The sequence below is a fragment of the Culicoides brevitarsis genome, chromosome 3 (genome assembly GCF_036172545.1).
Source record: "Culicoides brevitarsis isolate CSIRO-B50_1 chromosome 3, AGI_CSIRO_Cbre_v1, whole genome shotgun sequence".
In the NCBI taxonomy this organism is placed as follows: Eukaryota; Metazoa; Arthropoda; class Insecta; order Diptera; family Ceratopogonidae; genus Culicoides; species Culicoides brevitarsis.
The window spans coordinates 31214307-31234271 of NC_087087.1; the positions used below are offsets into that span (position 1 = coordinate 31214307).

Sequence of the window (19965 nt, forward strand, 5' to 3'; positions counted from 1 at the left end):
TAAAAAATAATTTTTCATAAATTTTTCAAAAAAAAATAAAAAATTAATTATAATGAAATTAAATTCGTAAATGTCAATTCAAAAAAGAATGATAGTTAAAAATTTGAAACTCGCCTTTTTCGCTAATTCAAACTTATTTTTTTATTTATATAAAAGTATTTTTTTATCTTTTTCTATCTTTATCTAAAAAAAACAATTTAAAAGAATAAAAAAAAATTCAAACCATCCTCTAAAAAAAATTCTTTAAAAATTTTTTTCTTGCACGCATAAAATGTCATGAAATGGCAAAAAAAAAACGGAAAATAATTGCAACAATTCAAAGTCATTCAGTCAAAGAAGAAATAATGATGATGACAAGTTTTTCCCATTTTTTTCCAACTTCCTTCGCTATCACGCAAATCGTTCTCGTCACTGAAACTGAGTGATGAAACTGCAATTAGATGATGACGATGATTAAAAGGGACAGATTTTTTTTCGTAAAATATTTTTTTTTTTTTTTTCATGAAACTCGTTGATCATTGCCTGAATTTGAATAATTTGAATTTGCAATTTCCATAAATATGAAAAGGAGCTGCAAAAAAAATTGATTTGAGTGACAAACATCATTTTTTTATGAATTTTTCATCACGACCGTATTTGATTATTTTTTTTTTGCGACTATTTTAACATAAAATATTTTTTTTTTCGTACAGCACGGAATTTATGTCTCTTATGGATGTCTCATGGATATAAATAAATAATAAATAAATTTTAGCACCGAGTCGTAGGCAAGACACAAAAAATAAAGTTTTATTGCATGCAGAGCGAACATAAAATATTTTTCCTCCGTCATCGTCGTAGCGCGCCAAAAGAAAAGTGTAAAGCATGCAAAGTTTGTAAACTCCAAAAAGTAACAGGTTCTTTTTTTTCACGAAAGCGACAACGACTACGAACGTACGTTGCACTGAAATAGATACGACTTGATATCGCATTGCAGAGTTATTTTTATTTGCATATGCGTGGAGTCGTCGTTTCGTCGACGTCGTCGTCTTTCAGTGCGAAACTTTTAATTTTTTCGATCATTAAAAAAATTCTAAACATTTTTTTTTTCGTCATTTCCAGGTCAATCCGGTTAACGACAAAAAAACTAAGCCACACTTTGATAAAGTAACAAATAATCCTATTATTATTATTTAAAAATAAATTGGCAAAAAAAAAACGTTTAATAGGATTAGGGAAATGTACAGGACCAGAAAAATACATCGAACATCAATAAAATTATTTTTTTTTTCGTTATCGGGAAAAATGGACGACATTTTAATTAAACAACAAAAAATTATTTATCTCGACAACAAAAAGAGCATTAAGTATAGGAATAATCCCACAGAAGTCAAGGTTGCCAAAATAAAAAAAAAATCTAAATAGTACCTGGGACGATTCCATTTTTTTTCTCGTACAAAAGATGAAAATAGGTAGAAAAACGCAATAAATAGCAGTTTGTTAGAATAACAAGAGCAGCAGTGTTAAGACACATCCAGCTCGTAAAATACAGAAGAAAGTTAAAAGTTATGTGGCTTTTATTATATTATAATACGAGCCAACAATGTGTTGTGTGATGCATTTTGTGTTTATTAGAGGTGCTTTGGTGTCGTTCGCACATGTTTGTGTTTGTTGCATTGAGATTTAGGTGATGGGAGATACTATGTGAAATCGCCTTTTTTGGTGAATTTTTATAAAAATTTATTTTTAAATATTATTTTTGAATTTTTATTAAATTTAATTTATTTTTTTAATTAATTTTATTTTAATTTTTAATTAATTTAATTTTTATTTATTTATATATTTAATTTCTTACTTATTTTTAATTTTTTTTTTATTTTACTATTATTTTTTTTATATTTCTCATAAAGCTGCGAATTAAGAAAATTTAAATTTTATTTTTTTTAAATTAAATTTCTTTAATTTAGTTATTTTTAATTTTATTTAATTTTTTTAAATTTTATTTAATTTTTTTTCAATTAATTTTTCATAATTTTAAAAGATTAAAAGTTTAAATTTTATGCAAATAATTTTTTTTATTACAATTTTAATAAGAATAAAAAAATTTTTTTAAATAAATGTTTAATAAAAATTATCAAATTAATTAAATATAGAATTAATTTTTTAAATTAAATTTCCAATAATTTTGAAAAAATATTTAATTAAACTCTCAAATTTTTATTTATATTTTTTTTAGAAAAATTTAGACAATTTTGTAGCAAAAAAATATATTTTTAACAATTTTCTATGAAAATGAGAAAAAAAATTAAAAAAAAATAATTATTTTTACTAATTTTTGAACGTTAATCGTTTAAAACACATTAAAATAATTTTTACTTTTAAATATTTTATTTTTTAGTAAAACTTTAAAAAATTTCAAAAATAATTTTTGGTCAAATTTTTTTTAAAAATTTTTTTTTTTGATAGATAATCATTTTTAAAGAAATATATGAAAAAAAAAATAATTTAAAATAATTTTAATCAAAAAGTTTAAAAAAAATGTCAAAAAGCTTCCTTGAATTATTATTTTTATTTTTCCCCCTGAATTTTTTCGGCAAAATCGGAGGGGGGGCGACATAAAGTGAAATAATCAAATTTAATGGCCTTATGTTTTTATAAATTTTAAAAAAATTTATTTTTTTTATAATTCAAAAATATTTGGTAAATATTTTTTTTTTATTTTTTAAATATTTATTTAACTTTTAAATTTTTTTTTAAATATATTTTTATCAAAAAATTTAATGGACTCAATAAATCGTTACAGACACTCAAAATCCCATAAAACACATTTTAACCGCAAATTCCTCAAAATGCTCGGTATTTGTGCAGTAAATTGCCATAAAAAGAAATTAACCTCATAAATCTTGCGAAAAAAGTACTGCATCACCTTTAGCATTGAATGCCGCATCAAAAGCAACAACACCTTAATGCAGGTCAAAATGCGTGAAAATTACGGAAAATTTCCCTCTCTACACGAAAATTTTCACCCAACGTAATTTGCATAAAGTAATAGGCAGTTAATTAAATGGGGAATTGTCATTTAATGTCATCACTCACGAAAATTCCGTCGTTGCACCTTGAGGCAAGCACTTCACGTGTGTAAAAGTTTCAAGTGATGTCAAGGCTGCTTTCATAAACAATGTTGTTACAATATTTTCCTTTTAACCCTCATAAAAAACAGTAACACGCCGATAATTTAAAGTGTAGAGTTTCGTGCACGAAAAAAGAGTCGAAATAACCCCAGCAATAAAATAAGGTACGTGCCATTTTGCCGCACAGAATGATTATTATTGTTACAATTTCGACTCTGTGGCTGCGTCTCATTATCCCCTCAGTTTTCGGGGTTTGAACCTTTTGCTCGGCATTTTACGCGCCAAACGACAAAAATGGACTTTGACATCCTAAGCAAACACAATGTGTCGGAATAAAAGTGAAATAAGCACCTAAACGGCTGTTCATCATCGTAACTCACATACGCTCTAATAACAATAATCATAATGAGGATTCAGTACCAGCGAAAGGTGGTACTATGTAGATTAGGTTAAATGGAAAAATTATACATCAAGGCATTTTTTTTTTCTTTTTTGGGCTTTTTCATTATTTTTATTGTGGAGCAACATTGACTTACTTTGCGAGTGACGACGAGAGACATGAAGGATGGGAAGGTGTCATATTGATGATGGAGATAACTCACGAAAATTTGTTTTATTCAGTCTCGTTTGAGAATTTTTGTTGTTTTTCAGTATTTCAAAGCAAAATGTGTTGATTATTGATTTTTTTTGCAAGAATTTTTAGAGGTTGGGTGTAATTTTCACTATAATTTAAGACAATTGAGCTATTATCACTTTTTTTGTTTAATTTTTGTATTGGATTTTTTTTTTAAATATTTTAAAAAATTATTTAGGTTCAAAATTTCGTATTTTACGATTTTTTAAATATTTATTTTTTTTTTGTAAAGATTTGTAAAGTTTGCATTTTTTTTCAAATTTTTATGAATTTTCGAATAATTTTTACTTTTATTTTTTTTAATTAATTATATTATAATACTTAATTAATTTAATTTAATTTTATTTTTAAATATTTTGATAGAAAACTTATTTTTTAGTAAATTTTCAAATTTTAAGTTTTTTTTACTTTTATAATTTTATGATTTTGACGACAATTTAGATTCAAAAAATATTTGAAGTCATTATGCTGAAACTAAAAACCCAAAATAATATTTTTGTTGAATATTATTAAAATTTAAAAAATGGCGCCATATTTTATTTTCGCGCCAAAAATTAGATCACAAATAATTTAAAGAAATATTTGAAATAATTTGATTATTTGTTTATAATTTTGGAATAAAATAAGATTTTTTGAGTATATATTACTAAAAATTCATCATATTATAAAAATATTCCTTAAAATTGTTTGTTTTATAAAGCAACTTTCATTTTGGCGCCAAAATTTTAAGTTTTGTAATATCTTGAAATAATTTGATTATTTTTCAATAATTTTAGAATAAAGTAGATTTTTTATTTAGGTATATTACTAAAAATTCATCATATTATAAAAATTTTTCTTAAAAATATTTGTTTTCAAAGCAATCTTATTTTTGGCGCCAAATTTTGAATTTTAGTAATATATGTATAAAAATTGAGGAAAATAAAATAATTTTTTTTTTTACATTTGTTGATGGAAACATGTCTTTAAAACTAAAAATCTATAAAATTGTCAGAAAATGTCAATAAAGTCAACTATTTAATAAAATTAACAAGATCTTGATATGATCCATTGATAACCTCATGTCACGTGTCCTTAACCTCCTTTTCTCCATTGTTCTGTTAAACTAAATTACAAACACACAAAACAAGAGTTTTCTGTCAATTGTATTAAAACTTCATTACGAAACATGTAAAAACAAATTTCCGACATCATCACGGTGTCCAACATGCAGGCACGCTCAAAAGGGAAATGAATTCATTAAAAGCAAGGATAGCAAAAAAAAAGTTAATTTCACCCGAAAAATAACAAATTTCTGTCACTCGTCAGCTCGCGCGGTAGTATTAGAATTACTTTTTCTACAGAAAAAACAGCAAAATAATCCTCGCACATTTATTTTCATTTGCATGACTTTGTTTGTTTGTTGAGCCGACTTCGAGCTTCGTGTTATGTATGTCTCGTATTGACTTAGTCATCATCATCAACATCATCAGTTTACAATAAATTCTGCTTATTTGTCCTTGCATAATGAGAATTAGGCTTTTGCGCACGCAACGCTGGCTTGTGTAATGAGATAAATGGCGGTTTTTATGTGACTTTTATGTGCCGCCAAACAATGTTGCAGCGTATGCCGTTTTAGAGATAAGACCCGGCAATGGCAAGCAACAGTTTGTGTATAGCAAGAGTGGCGTGGAAATAAAACAAAAGAGAGAACCCTCCTTCCCTACTTTGCATCTTTTTTCACACGCGTGAAAGCTTAACGGCAAAAAAAAAAACAACGAAAACAAAAATGAAGTTGATAAAAAAAGCTTTAATCGAGTGAGCGACTTGAGCGTATTTTTTTATTTTAATATTTTTCTGTAAAAAAAATTAAGTAGAATTAATTTTAATATTTATTTTAATTTATTTATTATTAATTTTATTTCAATTAATTATTTTTTTTTATTTAATTTAAATTTATTAAAATTATTTTTATATTTTAAAAAAATTTTTTGATAGAATTTTAATTTTTTTTTTTTTTTATTTAATAAAAAATTATTATTTGGTCAGTTTGGTAAAAGCTCAACGAGAATTTTTATGATATGATTCTCCCTCTCATAAAGAACTTGTTTCATGCTTTATAGTTTGTTTATTTTAACTCTCATCGGATTTTACTTGTTTGATACTTTATAGTTTGTTTATTTTTTAATTTTTTTTAGTTGAAAACTTCATAAAATACATTTTTTAATATTATTTTTTTCAATTTTTAATTATTTTTAATGAATAAATTTTTAAAAAAATATTACAAATAAAAATAGTTGATATTTATATATTTTTTAAAAAATAATTTAAATAGTTAAATTTAAATGTATAAATTTAAATAACAAATTTTAATAATTTTTTTAATATTCTAATTTCATATGTATTTTATATAAAAATTGAAATTAAATCTTTTAAATTAATTATTAATTAAATATATATGTATTTCAACTAAGCACGTTTTAAAATTAAAATAATTGAAATAAATTTTTTAACAAATTAATTAATTTCTATTTAATTATTAATAATTATTAAAATAAATAGTAAAAACAAATAAAATAATTTAATCAATTTATTTTAAAAAAATTAAATAAAAAAAATAATTTTATAAAAAATAATTTAAATTAATTTAATTATTATTTATTATTTTTTTTTTTATTTATTTTTTATTTTTTTATTTATTAAAAAAAATTGTAGAATATTTTTATTTAAATAAAATTTTTATTGCCTACATGTTTTTCATCATTTATCAAACTTCAATAACATCCGATAACATCCATGACAGACATTTATTTTTAGCAAACTAAATTCCTGGAAATGCGGTAAAAATGTAAATAAAATATGTATTGATAAGGGAAATCATCATTTTCTTGTTTCCTTCTCGGATTCGTATATCATGTATGTAACAACATGGGAAATCATATTATTATCTGAAAATGAATATATTTTTCCTCCATTCGCTTCACTTTGCATGTTGTTGCCATAAACTGCACGAAAAAAAAAAACAAGAAGAAAAAAAATTCTAATATCATTTATTTCCTTGACGACTCGCCTCTTCTTCTCCGCTTTTACAAACTACTTTTATTTGTTGCGAGCAAATTCGATCCGACCCTAGTTACGTAATAATGCGAGATTAACGAGAGATACACGACTATAACAAACAAAGCCAGCAGCGGCGGCAGCAGCCTAGCAGCACAAAAAAAGGTCTCATTTTATTTTATTTGTTTTCCTATCAAGGAATTGGTATCTTTTCCATTCGTTTCGTCGGTCGTAGCTAATCCAATAATTTTTTTCTTTGCTTTCCTTTTGGATAAATATCGTTTAATATCAAACATAATAACGAAATAACTTTGTTTTCGTCGATCCCGAGATGTATTAAAAATCGAGTAAAAAACAAATCAAATTCCTTTTGTGCGGATGCATTGACGGATATTGACTGGATATTTTCTGTTTGATTAGGCTCGAGCAATATATGAAAAATTTTCATGCCTTTCTGATATTCGAATTGAAAAAAATTAATAAAATTTATAATAAAATTTAATAAATAATATTTTAATATTTTTTTTATTTTTAGAAAAAAAAAATTAAAAATAATTTTCAAATTTTAATATAAATTTATTTTTTATTTTATTTTATTTTTTAAAATTTAATATGACATGAAGGGTTGCCAAAAATACAAAAAAATATTAATAATTAATAAAAATTTTTTAATATTTTTTTAATAATTTTTAAAAAATTTTTAAAACAAATTATTTTATGAATTTTTTTATAGATTTTATAAATATTTTATAAATTTATTTAAAAAATGTATCACGGGTTGCCCATAGAAAAAAATTATATAGACAATTATTTCAAATTTTTTCAAAAATATTAATTTTTAGTTAATTTTATTTATTTTTGATTAAATTAATTTTTTTTAAATCAAAATTTGTTAATTTCAGCAAGAATTTTTTTCTGAAAAAAAAAATTTTAAATTATTTAAAAAAATTTTTTTTTCATTAATTTAAATAATTTTTATTTTATTTAAAAAAATATTCTATAAGAATCATTATCTATATCATTAAACATAATAATGATAAAAATAAATTAATTTATTTTTAATTATTATTATTATTTTATTTTAATTCAAAAAAAATTATTTATTTTTTACTTTTTTTTTTAAATATTTTTCAAACATTTATTTTTAATTAATTAATAAAAAAAACTAACAAATTAAAAAAATTAAATAAAAAAAATTTCGAATAAATTTTATCAAAAAAAAAAAAAAAATAGTTGACCTAAATAAATTTTAAAGCTATTAAAGTTCAATAAATGGAAAATTTTAAATAATTTAACCAACCGTAAAAGTTAAATTTATTTTAAAATAACCTTCGACGAAAATTCCATGAATATTAAATCCATGTGAGAAAGTTGCATTAGATACTTTGTCAGATTTTCCATTCAAAAATTAAATTAATCTTTTGAATTTTTAAAAACTTTTCCTCATGTCGTACTTTTAACAAAGTGGGACATCATCTGTTAAGTAATGCATGATGTAAGTACGACGACGAGGAAAAGTGCATCATTTTTATTTTATTTTATTAAATTTAAAGTTGCCGTAAAGAGACTTTGTTGTAACTCAATAATGGAGACGCTAAAAGCGTTTGTCATTTCTTCGAAAAAAAAAAAGTTTTAAAAGTTTCTATCAATTGAATTATGAGCAAACAGAAAGATTTTTGTGTCTTTTTTTTTGTTCGGAACCCGACTTCTTTTCTTTTGCACTCATCATCAATGTAAATTGTGAAAATATGGCGAATACACGTTGCTCGTTGTCGTACTGCGCACCTTTTATCGTTTTTCGTACATTTTCGTGTTTTTTTTTTGCACGAACTGTACGAAGGTTCCCGTACCGCAATACAACTGCTGCTATGGTATGCAAGAGACACATAATCGTCATAATAATAAAATAAATAAAATTTTGAGTTAATAAATCATCGACAACTCGACAAAAAGTTTGAGACCACAAAAAGTTTTGAAATTTTGTCATTTTTTGCATTTTTTTCTATCATGAAGTGAATACCGTAACTCCGTACCGTTAAAATTTTTTTCGGTACAAAATTTTTTATTTTAGTAAAAATTTATTTAAAAAAAATTTAATTAATTTTTGATTTTTTTTTAAATAATTTTTCAGCAAAATTTCAAGAAAAATATAAATTTTATCAAAATTTTAAATTATTTTTGTTAAAATTCTCATAAAATTATCTCAACTACGGTAAATTCAACAGGTAACAGCACCAAACACAGATTTTTCTTTTGTCTCGTGGCGCGTTGCTTGTTAGAGGGAGAGAGAGAAGGAGAAAGACGATGTCGGTCGATGTTGCTGTATGGTGAAAAATCAATAATGTGTGTGTACCGTATAGTGGATTGTCCTGCTTTTTCACGTATATGTGCCGACTTATTGTTTGAATATTTGTAAATGTTTGCAGTGATATGGAAAAAATCGCGATTTTTGATAAAAGGATTGATTTTGTGGTTAAATTGAAATGTTTTTGCTCAAATGACATTCAATTTTTTGGAATTGATGACTGTCAAAAATTTGTTTATTAATCAATTTTTAAAAAGGGTAAGTTCATTTTTATTAAATTTTCTATTAGTTGAAGCTTTATTATTAATTATTTTTATCTAAAAGTATTTTTTTAAATTATATTTTATTTATTTTTAATTTTTATTACTTAAATATTTATTTTGAGCAAAAAATAATAAAAATTTATTTATTTATTGGCAACCCTGTAAATTAAATATTTTGACAGATATGAATTTCGCGCCATTTGTATTGACATTTAAGATCAACTTTAGATCAAAAAATAATTAAAAAATAATTTTTAACTAATTTTGAGTGATTTTTTAGATTCAAATTTTACAAAAAAGTTTTAAAAAATATATAATTATTCATTTCAACATAAAAAAAAAAATTTGACAAAAAAAAGTTTAAGTTTTAAATTTTTATATCTATTCATAATAAATTAAATTTTTTATTTTACTAAAAAAAATATTTTTTTTCAAAATTGTTAAATTCTTTTAATTAAATTTTTATTATTAATTTATTTATCTTTATTGTTAAATTATTTTTTCGAAATATTTAGTTAATTCAAAAAATATATTAATTGAAAAAAATTTTAAAAAATATATTTAAATATTTTTCACTAATTTGGAGTGATTTTTTTTATCTTTTTCATCAAAAAAAAAATAATAATAATAATTTTGACAAAAAAATTTTTTGAATTTTAATTTATATATATATTTATAATAAATTAAAATTTTTATTTCACTAAAAGATTTAATTTTTTCAAAAATTTTTAAATTATTTTAATCAAACAAATTTATTTTTGTTATTAAATTTTAAAAATTTAAATTAAATTAAAAAAAATTTATGATTTTAAAATTTTCAAATATTTTTAGATATTTAAAAAAAATTATTTTTGTCATTTAAATATTCAAAAATGCATTTTAAATGAAAATTTCATAATTTTTACTAATTTTCTTTAAAAACCACGCCTCCGACTAAATATTTCTTGACAATTTCTGAAAATTTATCTTTAAATTATCACATTTCACGTCTGAAGATCTTTTCTAACCACACACTTGGTAAGCCACAAAATTACGAATGTTTTAAATACGAACGAGAAACAAGACAAAATCTCTCACGAAGAAGGAAAATTTCATAAATAATGCATGAAAATTGCGTATCATCATCATTTGTTCTATTTATCACCGTATCGCGAGTCGAGTGAGAGAAAATCTTGTCACTTTTAATTTTTGACTTAATTTATCACACACGCAAAAAGTGTGGCAAACGCAACCTTATTAAGCACTCAAAAATATTTTTCCAAGTCTTCTATATTTATACTTTAATTATTTATAGAAATCTCGTGTGAGTAGCAGCGCGCGCACCTTGAGAAAAGTCATCAAACCTTGTAAAAAGTCGTTTTTGTTGATGATGATGTCGATGAATTCTTCAGTTTTTTTTATTTTTCTAACAAATGTCGATGAATGACGTCCAAGTAACGACACACGACATAAATATTTCCTTTCTATAAATAATTGAGCGAAAAAAAAAACACATAAAAATCTACTATTTTAATTATTGCGTCATTTGATACACATTTCAATGTAAATAAAAAAAAACAGACAAAAAATATTTGATGGGAACCTTCAATTCTTCAATTTATTTTGAAATTGAAACACTTTTGCACTTTTGCGCGCTGTGTATGCCGGCAACGTATGCGATATTTATGTGGACAGAATGAATTTTGTACATATTTTTAGATTGACCAAAAATTAAAAATAGACTCGCAGTCACGAGGTTTGCGCTGTTGTAGAGTTATTATAATATTTTTTGAGATCGCATACTTTCAATTTCCGTACACTTTTTTGATTGAACATGGAGACGTCTTGATAAGATTTTTTTTTTTTCAAAAAAAATGACAGATTTCAAAAGTTTTTAAAATTAAATGAATTTTTTAAAAAAATATTTAATTAAATAATAAAATTTTAATGCAATTAATTTTGAAAAAAATTATTTTAAATTTAATATTTTTTTTTTAATAAAAATTACGGTTTTTAAAACTTTAAAGAAATTATTTAAATTATTTTTAATAATGTTAAAAAATTATCTAATGATTTTTTTTTATTATATTTAATTTTTTAAAATTTATCAAAATTTTGGTTTCAAAAATTTTAATGTTTTTTTAAATTAAATTTTAATAATTTTAAAAAATTAATAGGTATCTAACAATTTTTTTTATTTTAATTATTTTTTTTAACTTATCAAAAACTTGGTTTTAAAAATGCTAAAAATTATTTAAATTAATTTAAAATTAATTTATTAATTTAATTTTTTTCAAAAAAAATTTTTTTAAATTAAAAAAAAATTAAAATATTTAATTTAATTATTAAAATTAATTTATTAAAATTAAAATTAATTTTTAAAATTATTAATATTAATCTACTAATTTATTTATTAATTTTAATTTTTTTTTAAATAAATAAATAAAATAAATAAATGAATAAAAAAAAATTAATTAAAAAATTTAAATTAATTAAATATTTTTTAATTATTATTTAATTTTATTTTTAAAAAAATTAATATTTAATCGAAAAAATCTGTCATTTTTTAAAAGTAAAAAATTATTTAATATCTTAAAAATTAAAAAAAAATCACAATACTTACTTGCCGAGCTCCTCTTTAATTTCGTAGTTGTCAGAAAAACGAGTACAAGCTGCCTGTGCAGCCATTGTATTGCAGATTAGGAAAATTTTTAAGTTTGAATTGAACACTGTTGAAGAATTTTTGGCGCACTTTTATTTTTTCTGCCTTTCAAATATTTTTCTATTTCTATTATTTATTTTTTTTGACACAATTTTTATTTTTATTTATTTATTTTTTTTTTGTTAAATCATGTGATCTCTTTTTCACTTGTTTTGTTTTTTTTTATTATTTATTTAAATTATTTTCTGAAAAAAATATTTAAATTTTTATTAAATAATTTTTTAATTTAATTTAACAAAAAATTATAAATTTAAAAAATTATTTAATTTTATTATTTATTTATTTTTTTTTCTTTTTCAGATTCAATTATATCATTTTTCTGCGATGAACAACAACTTTTCACACAATTTTTCTGCATTCGTTTTTCGTGACTTTTTCACCTTGAAGGTAATTTCTTTGTTCTCTCAATATTTTATTTTTTTTTAATTTTTAATCCATTCAATTAATTAAGAATTTCTGATAACAATCTTCATCTCGACAGCACTAAAAATAGATTTAAAAAAAAAACGTAAGTTTTTTATGTAAAAAAAAATTTTTTTTTTCTTATTTTTTGTGTCGCGTGTGATATTTTGCTCGTATATTTATAGCGAAAGAACGTCGGATAAAACAATGGCACACAAATATTTTTTAATGGGCGATCATATTTTATCATCCTATTTATACAGAAAATTTATGCACTTTTTTACTGCATTCAGCACTCGCGCGTCGCCATTTAGCGGGACAGCTAGAAGGAAATAATAAAGGTAGAAAGCACTAACAACAACATGTTATCTCACATTTGTTATTGTACACACACAGACACGGTTCAGTCGACGCCGCGCCACTTGTAGACAGATTCTCGTGTTTAGAGAGGAGAAAAAAAAAGTAATTTTTCACACACACCGAAAAATGTTATTTATAGAAATGCGCGTTTTATGGTATTTATTACTTTTCTTAGCAAGGTTTCTTCGTTTTTTTCACTAAAAAATTTTTTTTTGATGATTTTTTTTTCTTCAGTTTTTAATAAAATGTTTTTTTTTCGCATTTAATCTTGAGACATAAAATTTCTAATAAATGATTTTTTTTTATTTTGGACAATTAATTCACAAACACATGGCCGTTCAATAAACAAATTTTATTATTGAACCGGAGACGGCGATAGTCAACGCACTACTGAGGCGCTCGGATGCAGTACACGAGTAGTGGTAACAGATGAGAGACAATTAAAAATAATTTTTGGGAGTGAGCGAGAACGGTGCAACAAAATTGACAAAATTTTTGGAAGAATTTTTGCTCAAAAAGGATTAAAAAGGTAATTTTTCTTGGATTTTTAGCTTGAAAAAATTTTTTTTGGTAAATTTTGTCTTTTATAGAGGAATTTTAAATTTTTTTCTTCTGAAAATATTAAAAAATTTGGATTTTAGAATTTTTTTTTAATAAAAAAAAATATTTTTTGTATGTTTTTCTTCTAAAAATAATATTTTCGATGATTTTCTCTTTCAGGAAAAAATTTAAAAAAAAAAAATTTTTTCTTTAAAATTAAAAAAAATGGTTTCAGGAAGGAATTTTCATCATTTTTCATCTCAGAATTTGGATTAGAAAGACAAAAGAAGGTAATTTTTCTTAGATTTTTGGCTTACAAAAAATCATTTTGCCAAATTTTTGATTGAGAACAAATTTAAAAATTTTTTATTCTAAAAAATATTAAAAAAATTGGATTTTGGAAATTTTTCTTTGAGTTCATTTTCTCTTTCAGAAAAATTTTTTTTTTTAAATTTTAAAAAAATTTCAAAAAAATTTTTAAAAAAAAAAATTTTAAAAAATTTAAAAAAAAATGATTTCAGGAAAGAATTTTCACCATTTTTCATCTCATAAACGAGTCAATTTCAGGAAATTTTGGATCAAAAAAATTTTTTTCCTCCAAAAACTTACGTCTCTGACCAAAATTTTTGATTTTCAACACAAAATTCAAACTTAGCTCCATTTCTTGTACAAAATTTAGCCCATCAATAATTGGCAACTCGACTCATCACGCATTGGCAGCCCAGTTCATTGTTGTCGATCGTCTTTGTTGTGACCCAAAAGCAGCTTTTTATGGATTTTTGCTCATTTTAAGCGAAAAAAATGGGAAATTCCTTCAGTGTGACTGACTGTTGTCATCAACTCGTGGACCGAATGTGTTGTCGCACCGCAAAAAGCGACTTTGACGTCGAAAAAGGAGGTAAATATCTCACCAGCAATTCTCAAACCCTCAAAAAAATCAATTTTTCTTCCTTTTTTTCAGTTCCTCAACAAGAAATCTCCAAACTGGGCATCCCGCAACAAAGCAGCTTCTACATTCCATCGAGCACAACTACCGAAAACCCGCCGTCCTCGACATCATCAACTCGCATCGCAGCAATTTTGAGTTCCAATTCGAGTCAGGCAACAACTTGGTCCAAATCCGGTAGCGAGGAGGAGATTCAGAAATGGACTGACATTGATTTGCCGCGAATTTATCAACCGCTGAGTGCGCCCATCGATACGCCCGAGAATGTTCAGCGATTTCGGCGTGGCGGCGATCGTGGTACGATTGTTTTTGTCTCGGAAATGCCGAAAGTGACGCGTCAGAAGGAGATTCCGGGAATTCATAGCTTGACGCAGAAACGAACGATTTGGACAAAGACGAAAGATCGCATTTTGGGTACGAAACGCAGGCAGATGCAGATCCAGAATTACCTGGCGAAGCACAAAAGTGATGAGATTTCGCCAGAAAATGAAGGAAAAGATGTTCCGCGAGCCCAATTGGGAGTATTGGAGTCGGATTTATGAGATTTTTTCAGAGAAAATATTTGAACTCGAGATTTTTTTTTTAAGGAAATTATTTAAAATTATTAGTTTTTAAGTAAAGTTGAGAGAACTTTTGTACAAGTTATGACTAAAAATGAGAGAAAATATGATTAAAAAGAGGAATTGACAAGAAAATTTAAGATATTTCAAGCTTTTTAGGTTAAAAACTTAAGAAATTCAAATTTTATGAAGATTTTTCACAAAAATTTTTAAATGATTTTTGATTTTTTGGAAAAATCTTCATAAAATGACAGAAATTGAGGTTAGGTTTTATTTTGAGGTTAGAATTATGACGCGTCGTGATCTTTTTTAACTTTCAAATTTAAAATTAATGAATTTAAGACTTGTATAACAAAAAAATTGGAAAAATTTTCACAATGAAGAGCAAAAAGCTTCACAAAAAATATGAAAATTGAGGTTAAGTTCAAATTTGAGGTTAGAATTTAGACGCGTTTTGATTGATTTTCAACTTTTAAATCTAAATTTGATAATTTTAAGACTTCAATAACAAAAATTTACAATTTGAGTTCAAAAGCTTCAAAAAATGACAAAAATTGAGGTTAAGTTAAGTTTGAGGTTAGAATTTAGATCGTATTTTTTGTATTATTTTCTCTAAACTCTCAAATATTTTAACAATCCAAGCTAAAAGTCTCTCTCAAAATCTTAAAATTGAGGTTAGGTTTGAATTTGAGGTTAGAATCAGGACGCTTTCAATATTTTCATCAATTTCTGAACCTCACAAATACAATTTCTCGCATAAAAATTCAATTTTCATTCACCAAAAGTAATTTTAAAGCTCAGAATCAAAAGCTCACTGATTATGTCGAGTTCACGTCATAAAGTTATGCACGTTGATCGTAATCACTGCCATTAAAAATATATCATTGTCTGCACTTAAAATGCTTTTTATTGGCAATATAAAATAAATTTGATTTATTCCATAGACTTTTTTTGCTCTTTGTGTGTATTTTGTTGAAAAACGATCCAATGGAGAGATCTCATGGGAAATTAATACCAATACAAAGTACACAGAAGTTTACATTTAAAAGTGCAGCACTACAACTCACATGATGATTATTATTACCTAAATTGACCATTTTATTGATCGAAACTTTTTTTTTCTGAGAATAGTTTCGACTTTGGTTCAAATCCAATCAGAAAAGTTGGACATTTATTGTATGCATTTTTTATAACATTTTTTTTAACTTTATGGTTTCATGCGGGACCTGTTTAAAAGTGTTGGTGCCTTACTTGTCCGTACAAATTAATCTCTTGCTTCCATCTTTGGTGCATTATTACACATGCGAAAAAAGCAAGAGATTTGAAAATTTTTGCTGCAATTTATGATTTGAGTGTATTTTTGAAATTTTTTTTCCAAAAAAAAATATTTTTTTATTAAAAAACTTAATATTTTTTAAATTTCTATTAATTTTTTTTTTATTAAAGAAAAGTAAATAAAAATTTTTTAAAGTGCTTTGAAATAATTTTTAAATAAAAAATATATTTAATTTTTGAATAATAAAAATTTAATTTAATTTTAAATAATTAAAAAAAATAAATATAATTTATAATTTTTTTAATTTTAAATTTTTAAATTTTTAAATTAATTTTTCAATTAATAATTTTTAAAAAATTTAATTTTTAAATAATTTTTAATAATTTAAAAAATTTTTAAAAAAATTAATTTGAAAATAATTTTTAAAAATTTTTAAAATAATTAAATTTAATTTTAAATAAAATAAAATAATAATAAAAAAAATTTAAAAAATTTAAAAAAAAAATAATAATTAAAAAAAATAAATAATTTTTAAAAATATTTTTATAAAATAATTAAATTTAATTTCTAAATAAAATAAAATAAATAATTAAAAATAAATTAAAATATTTAAAATAATTTAAAAAAATTAATTTAAATTTAAAAAAAATTATATAGAATTTTAAACGGATAGACATTTTTTCCATAATTTTTTTTCCAATTTCAAACGCAGTAAAAGTGTAAATATTTACCTTGCGTTTCTTGTAGAGAAGTACTGCAACGACAACGTCGCGACTCTGCGATAATAAAACTGATTTATGTACAGAACAAAACAACGCGAACAAGAGAGGTGCCATGCTTTGAGTTAATTACTCGCTCGCTCTTGTTGTTTTTTTTACGACATGCACTTGCACAATTAAATGAATTTTTAATGTGAAACATTTTATATTTTTCAAACAAGATTTTTTTTTGACATTCTTAGCATTTAATCTTGCTCCAATCAATCAATCGATCGAATATTCCCACAAGTCTTAAATTTTTTTCAGAGTAACGACGACGACGACAACAAAATGCATGTCATAATATTTATGTAATTTTTATTACTTTTTTGCGCGGTAGCGCACAAGGAAAGTCCATTAAAAATTTCTGTTCAAATCAATAAAGTTGTACCCAACCCCCTCTGTTTTGCTTTGTGAAAACAGCTAAAAAGGTTGTCTGTTATCTTCAATTATGTATGCTCTGGTTAAATATTCTTTCCACTCTTTTTTTCCGCTGCAAAGTAATTGTAGTGAGGAAGGAAGAAAGGAAAAGACACACACACACACAAGAAATCAATAAAATTTGTCCGATTAAAGTGAACTATAAATGGACGAAATATAAAGGAAAAGCACACGGAAAATTTATAAGGATCATCACATAACAAAAAAGAAATCATTATTTGAAGGATGAAAGTTTTTTCATCATCATCATCATCGTTATTATTTTTATAGTTATTTGTGTTTCCGTCAAAGAAACGAAGGAAGAAAAAAAAGTTGATCGTTAAAAAGGGAGTTAATGGTCAACATTTGAGAAAAGTCACTCAAAAGGATTATATTTGAAATTGAATTTTTACAAAGGAGCAATGAAGAGAGTAAACATAGGAAACTCTTGTGAGTAAGTAGTTACTTTTTTGTACAAATAATAATTTTTCTAATGATATTTTCAGGTTACAAAAAATGAATTGAAAATAGAAGCAAAGAAATTCATATACTTAGGAGCATTGATACATGTTGATGGAGATACCACTTCAGAGATCAAACGCCATATCACATTAGCAAACAGATTCTTCTTTGGAGCTCAAACACTTTATGAAACTCATTTAAGATTTTTTGCCTCAAGACTCAAGTTAAACTCTAATGAGTTAAAAAGTTTTCCGTAAAAGTCAAAATTTTTTCTAACCTTATCATCAAAAGAATCCTCATGAGGAAGTTAATGGGTCTAATTTTCTTTAAAATCTTCCTTTGGGATAAAAGTCCTTAGATCAATTTTGGATCTCAAATTGAAGATCGAGAACTTCAGAAGACGATACTTCAAACTCTGACTCTTTAAACATCTTCTGTCAAAACAAATCGTTTAGTTTCCAAGACTTCTAACTCTTCACATAACCTGATTCAGACATGGGCAGTTAAGAGATTTTTTGATGGTTTGAGATTGACTGACTTTAAATAGTAACAACATAAATATCACATTGACAACCCATTTGGATTACTTTGCGATCATCTGACGGAGTACAATGATTTGACAGAAGAGGTCGTAAACTTTCCTATTGAAAAATTTAAGAAATTGGTCAAATTAAGATGCATCGAAGAAAGTGATCGTTTTCGTGTATTATCGCCCTATATGTATTTGAATTAAAATTTAATTGATTTTTTGACTAACATAGATAATTTTAATTTTTTGAAAACGAAAAAAATCTCATGAGATTTTTTGAATTTTTTCGGTTTTGTGATAATTATTTAGGAAAAAATTCAGTTAAATTAATAAATTTTAAAATTCTGAACTAACAACAAAGTTGTCTATTGACATTTTTAGTTTTAATTTGCAATTTCTGAAATACAATATTTTCACTGAAAAATTGTCTGTAAACTTTCCTATTTGATTCAAATTTAAATTTTCAATTTATAAAAAATAATTTTTCGTGACAAAAAAGGCCTAAATGTGATGAATTATCAATTTTTAATTGGATTTTTTTGATAATTTTTATTGACGAATTCAATAACTTCGTGCTTCACGCTGAATAACAAGAAGCAATAATAAATGATTAAAAAAACCATGGAGCTTTGTTGAAGTCTTTAATACTTTCTAACTAACTTAGATGACATTATAGGCCAAAGACTTGGATTTGGTCGAGCTTAAGATACAAATGAGAGACAGACCTTTGTAAAGCTTCTCAAAAGACAAGCATAGTATGAACTGTATCTCAAGCTCGACCAAATCCAAGTCTTCAGTGAACCTAATGTCATCTAAGTATACGGAAAAAAATTAAATTCGTTCAATTCAAAATTAAACTCTCAGAGTTTAACATTAAACTCTTACAGCTTAATGTTAAGCTTTGAGGGTTTAACTTGAATTGAACGAATTTAAACTATTTTTTCCGTATAAGTATTAAAAACTTAATAAACTCAATAGTTATTTAAAAGTACATTGAAATCATTTAAGGCTTCCATCTCAATTTCAACATATTCTTTTTCACACAACGTGAAATTAAAACCTTTAACATTTTTGTTTTCATAATTTCCAAGCCTCAGGCTTCGCATCAATAACAATTAAAATTTTTCAACCACCAAATGTCATAAAAAGCGCTTACCAATTGGAATTAAATATTTGCCACTAACCACAAAAACCTCTTCTCGTTGATAAAAAAAAGAGCTAACAGAGAATTGAACTCACACACAAAAGGCATCAAGAAATAAATCGAATGAGTTTTCCAAATTGGATCGATCAAAAAATATCCGCACACACACGCTCTTTGGCATTTTTTAACGTAGAAATAATGACTTTTATTTAATAATAGAGATTTAAAATTTTATTGGTGCAATTTAGGAAATAAAAATATGATTGATTCGAAAATTGGTTCGAATGAAAAAAAAAATGAAAACTGGTTCATCAACTTTGAAATTATTTAGCCAAAAAATTACATTGCAACAAAATAATTCCATGCTAATAATTCAAAAAATCGTTATTATTAATGGTCACTCAATTATGATGATTAATGGAGCAAACTTGCAAGAAACTGCATGCTGCATTTTTGTGTAGTGTCGGGCAACGTAAACGCATTTTTCTCATTATGTTGATATTTATTATGTTTAACGCT

At 24.1% G+C, this 19965-nt stretch overlaps 2 protein-coding genes across 6 annotated transcripts in view; one reads left to right on the forward strand and one right to left on the reverse strand.

The window, feature by feature from the left end:
- The window catches only part of LOC134836116 (calcium/calmodulin-dependent protein kinase type II alpha chain), a 73341-nt gene that overhangs the window by 47359 nt on the left and 6017 nt on the right, over window positions 1-19965 (reverse strand). For 2 of the 5 annotated variants that reach the window (XM_063851330.1, XM_063851329.1), the window contains exon 1: window positions 11951-12370. In XM_063851330.1, the coding sequence (XP_063707400.1) occupies window positions 11951-12015 (65 nt within the window). In that variant the 5' untranslated portion in view covers window positions 12016-12370. Of the gene's footprint in view, window positions 1-11950; window positions 12382-19965 lie in introns of those variants that run through there. The other 3 variants (XM_063851326.1, XM_063851327.1, XM_063851328.1) reach the window with 3 other exon arrangements.
- LOC134834846 (uncharacterized) lies at window positions 14094-15069 on the forward strand. Its single transcript, XM_063849638.1, has 2 exons — window positions 14094-14249; window positions 14313-15069. The coding sequence occupies exons 1-2, from the start codon at window positions 14153-14155 to the stop codon at window positions 14837-14839; spliced, it is 624 nt and encodes a 207-aa protein (XP_063705708.1). The 5' UTR covers window positions 14094-14152; the 3' UTR covers window positions 14840-15069.

Bases quoted from the DNA above. Each gene is read 5' to 3' on its own strand.
- LOC134834846 (XM_063849638.1), top strand. From the start codon at position 14,153: ATGGGAAATTCCTTCAGTGTGACTGACTGTTGTCATCAACTCGTGGAC. The intron at 14,250-14,312 runs GTAAATATCTCA...CCTTTTTTTCAG, and splicing joins CTTTGACGTCGAAAAAGGAG to TTCCTCAACAAGAAATCTCC.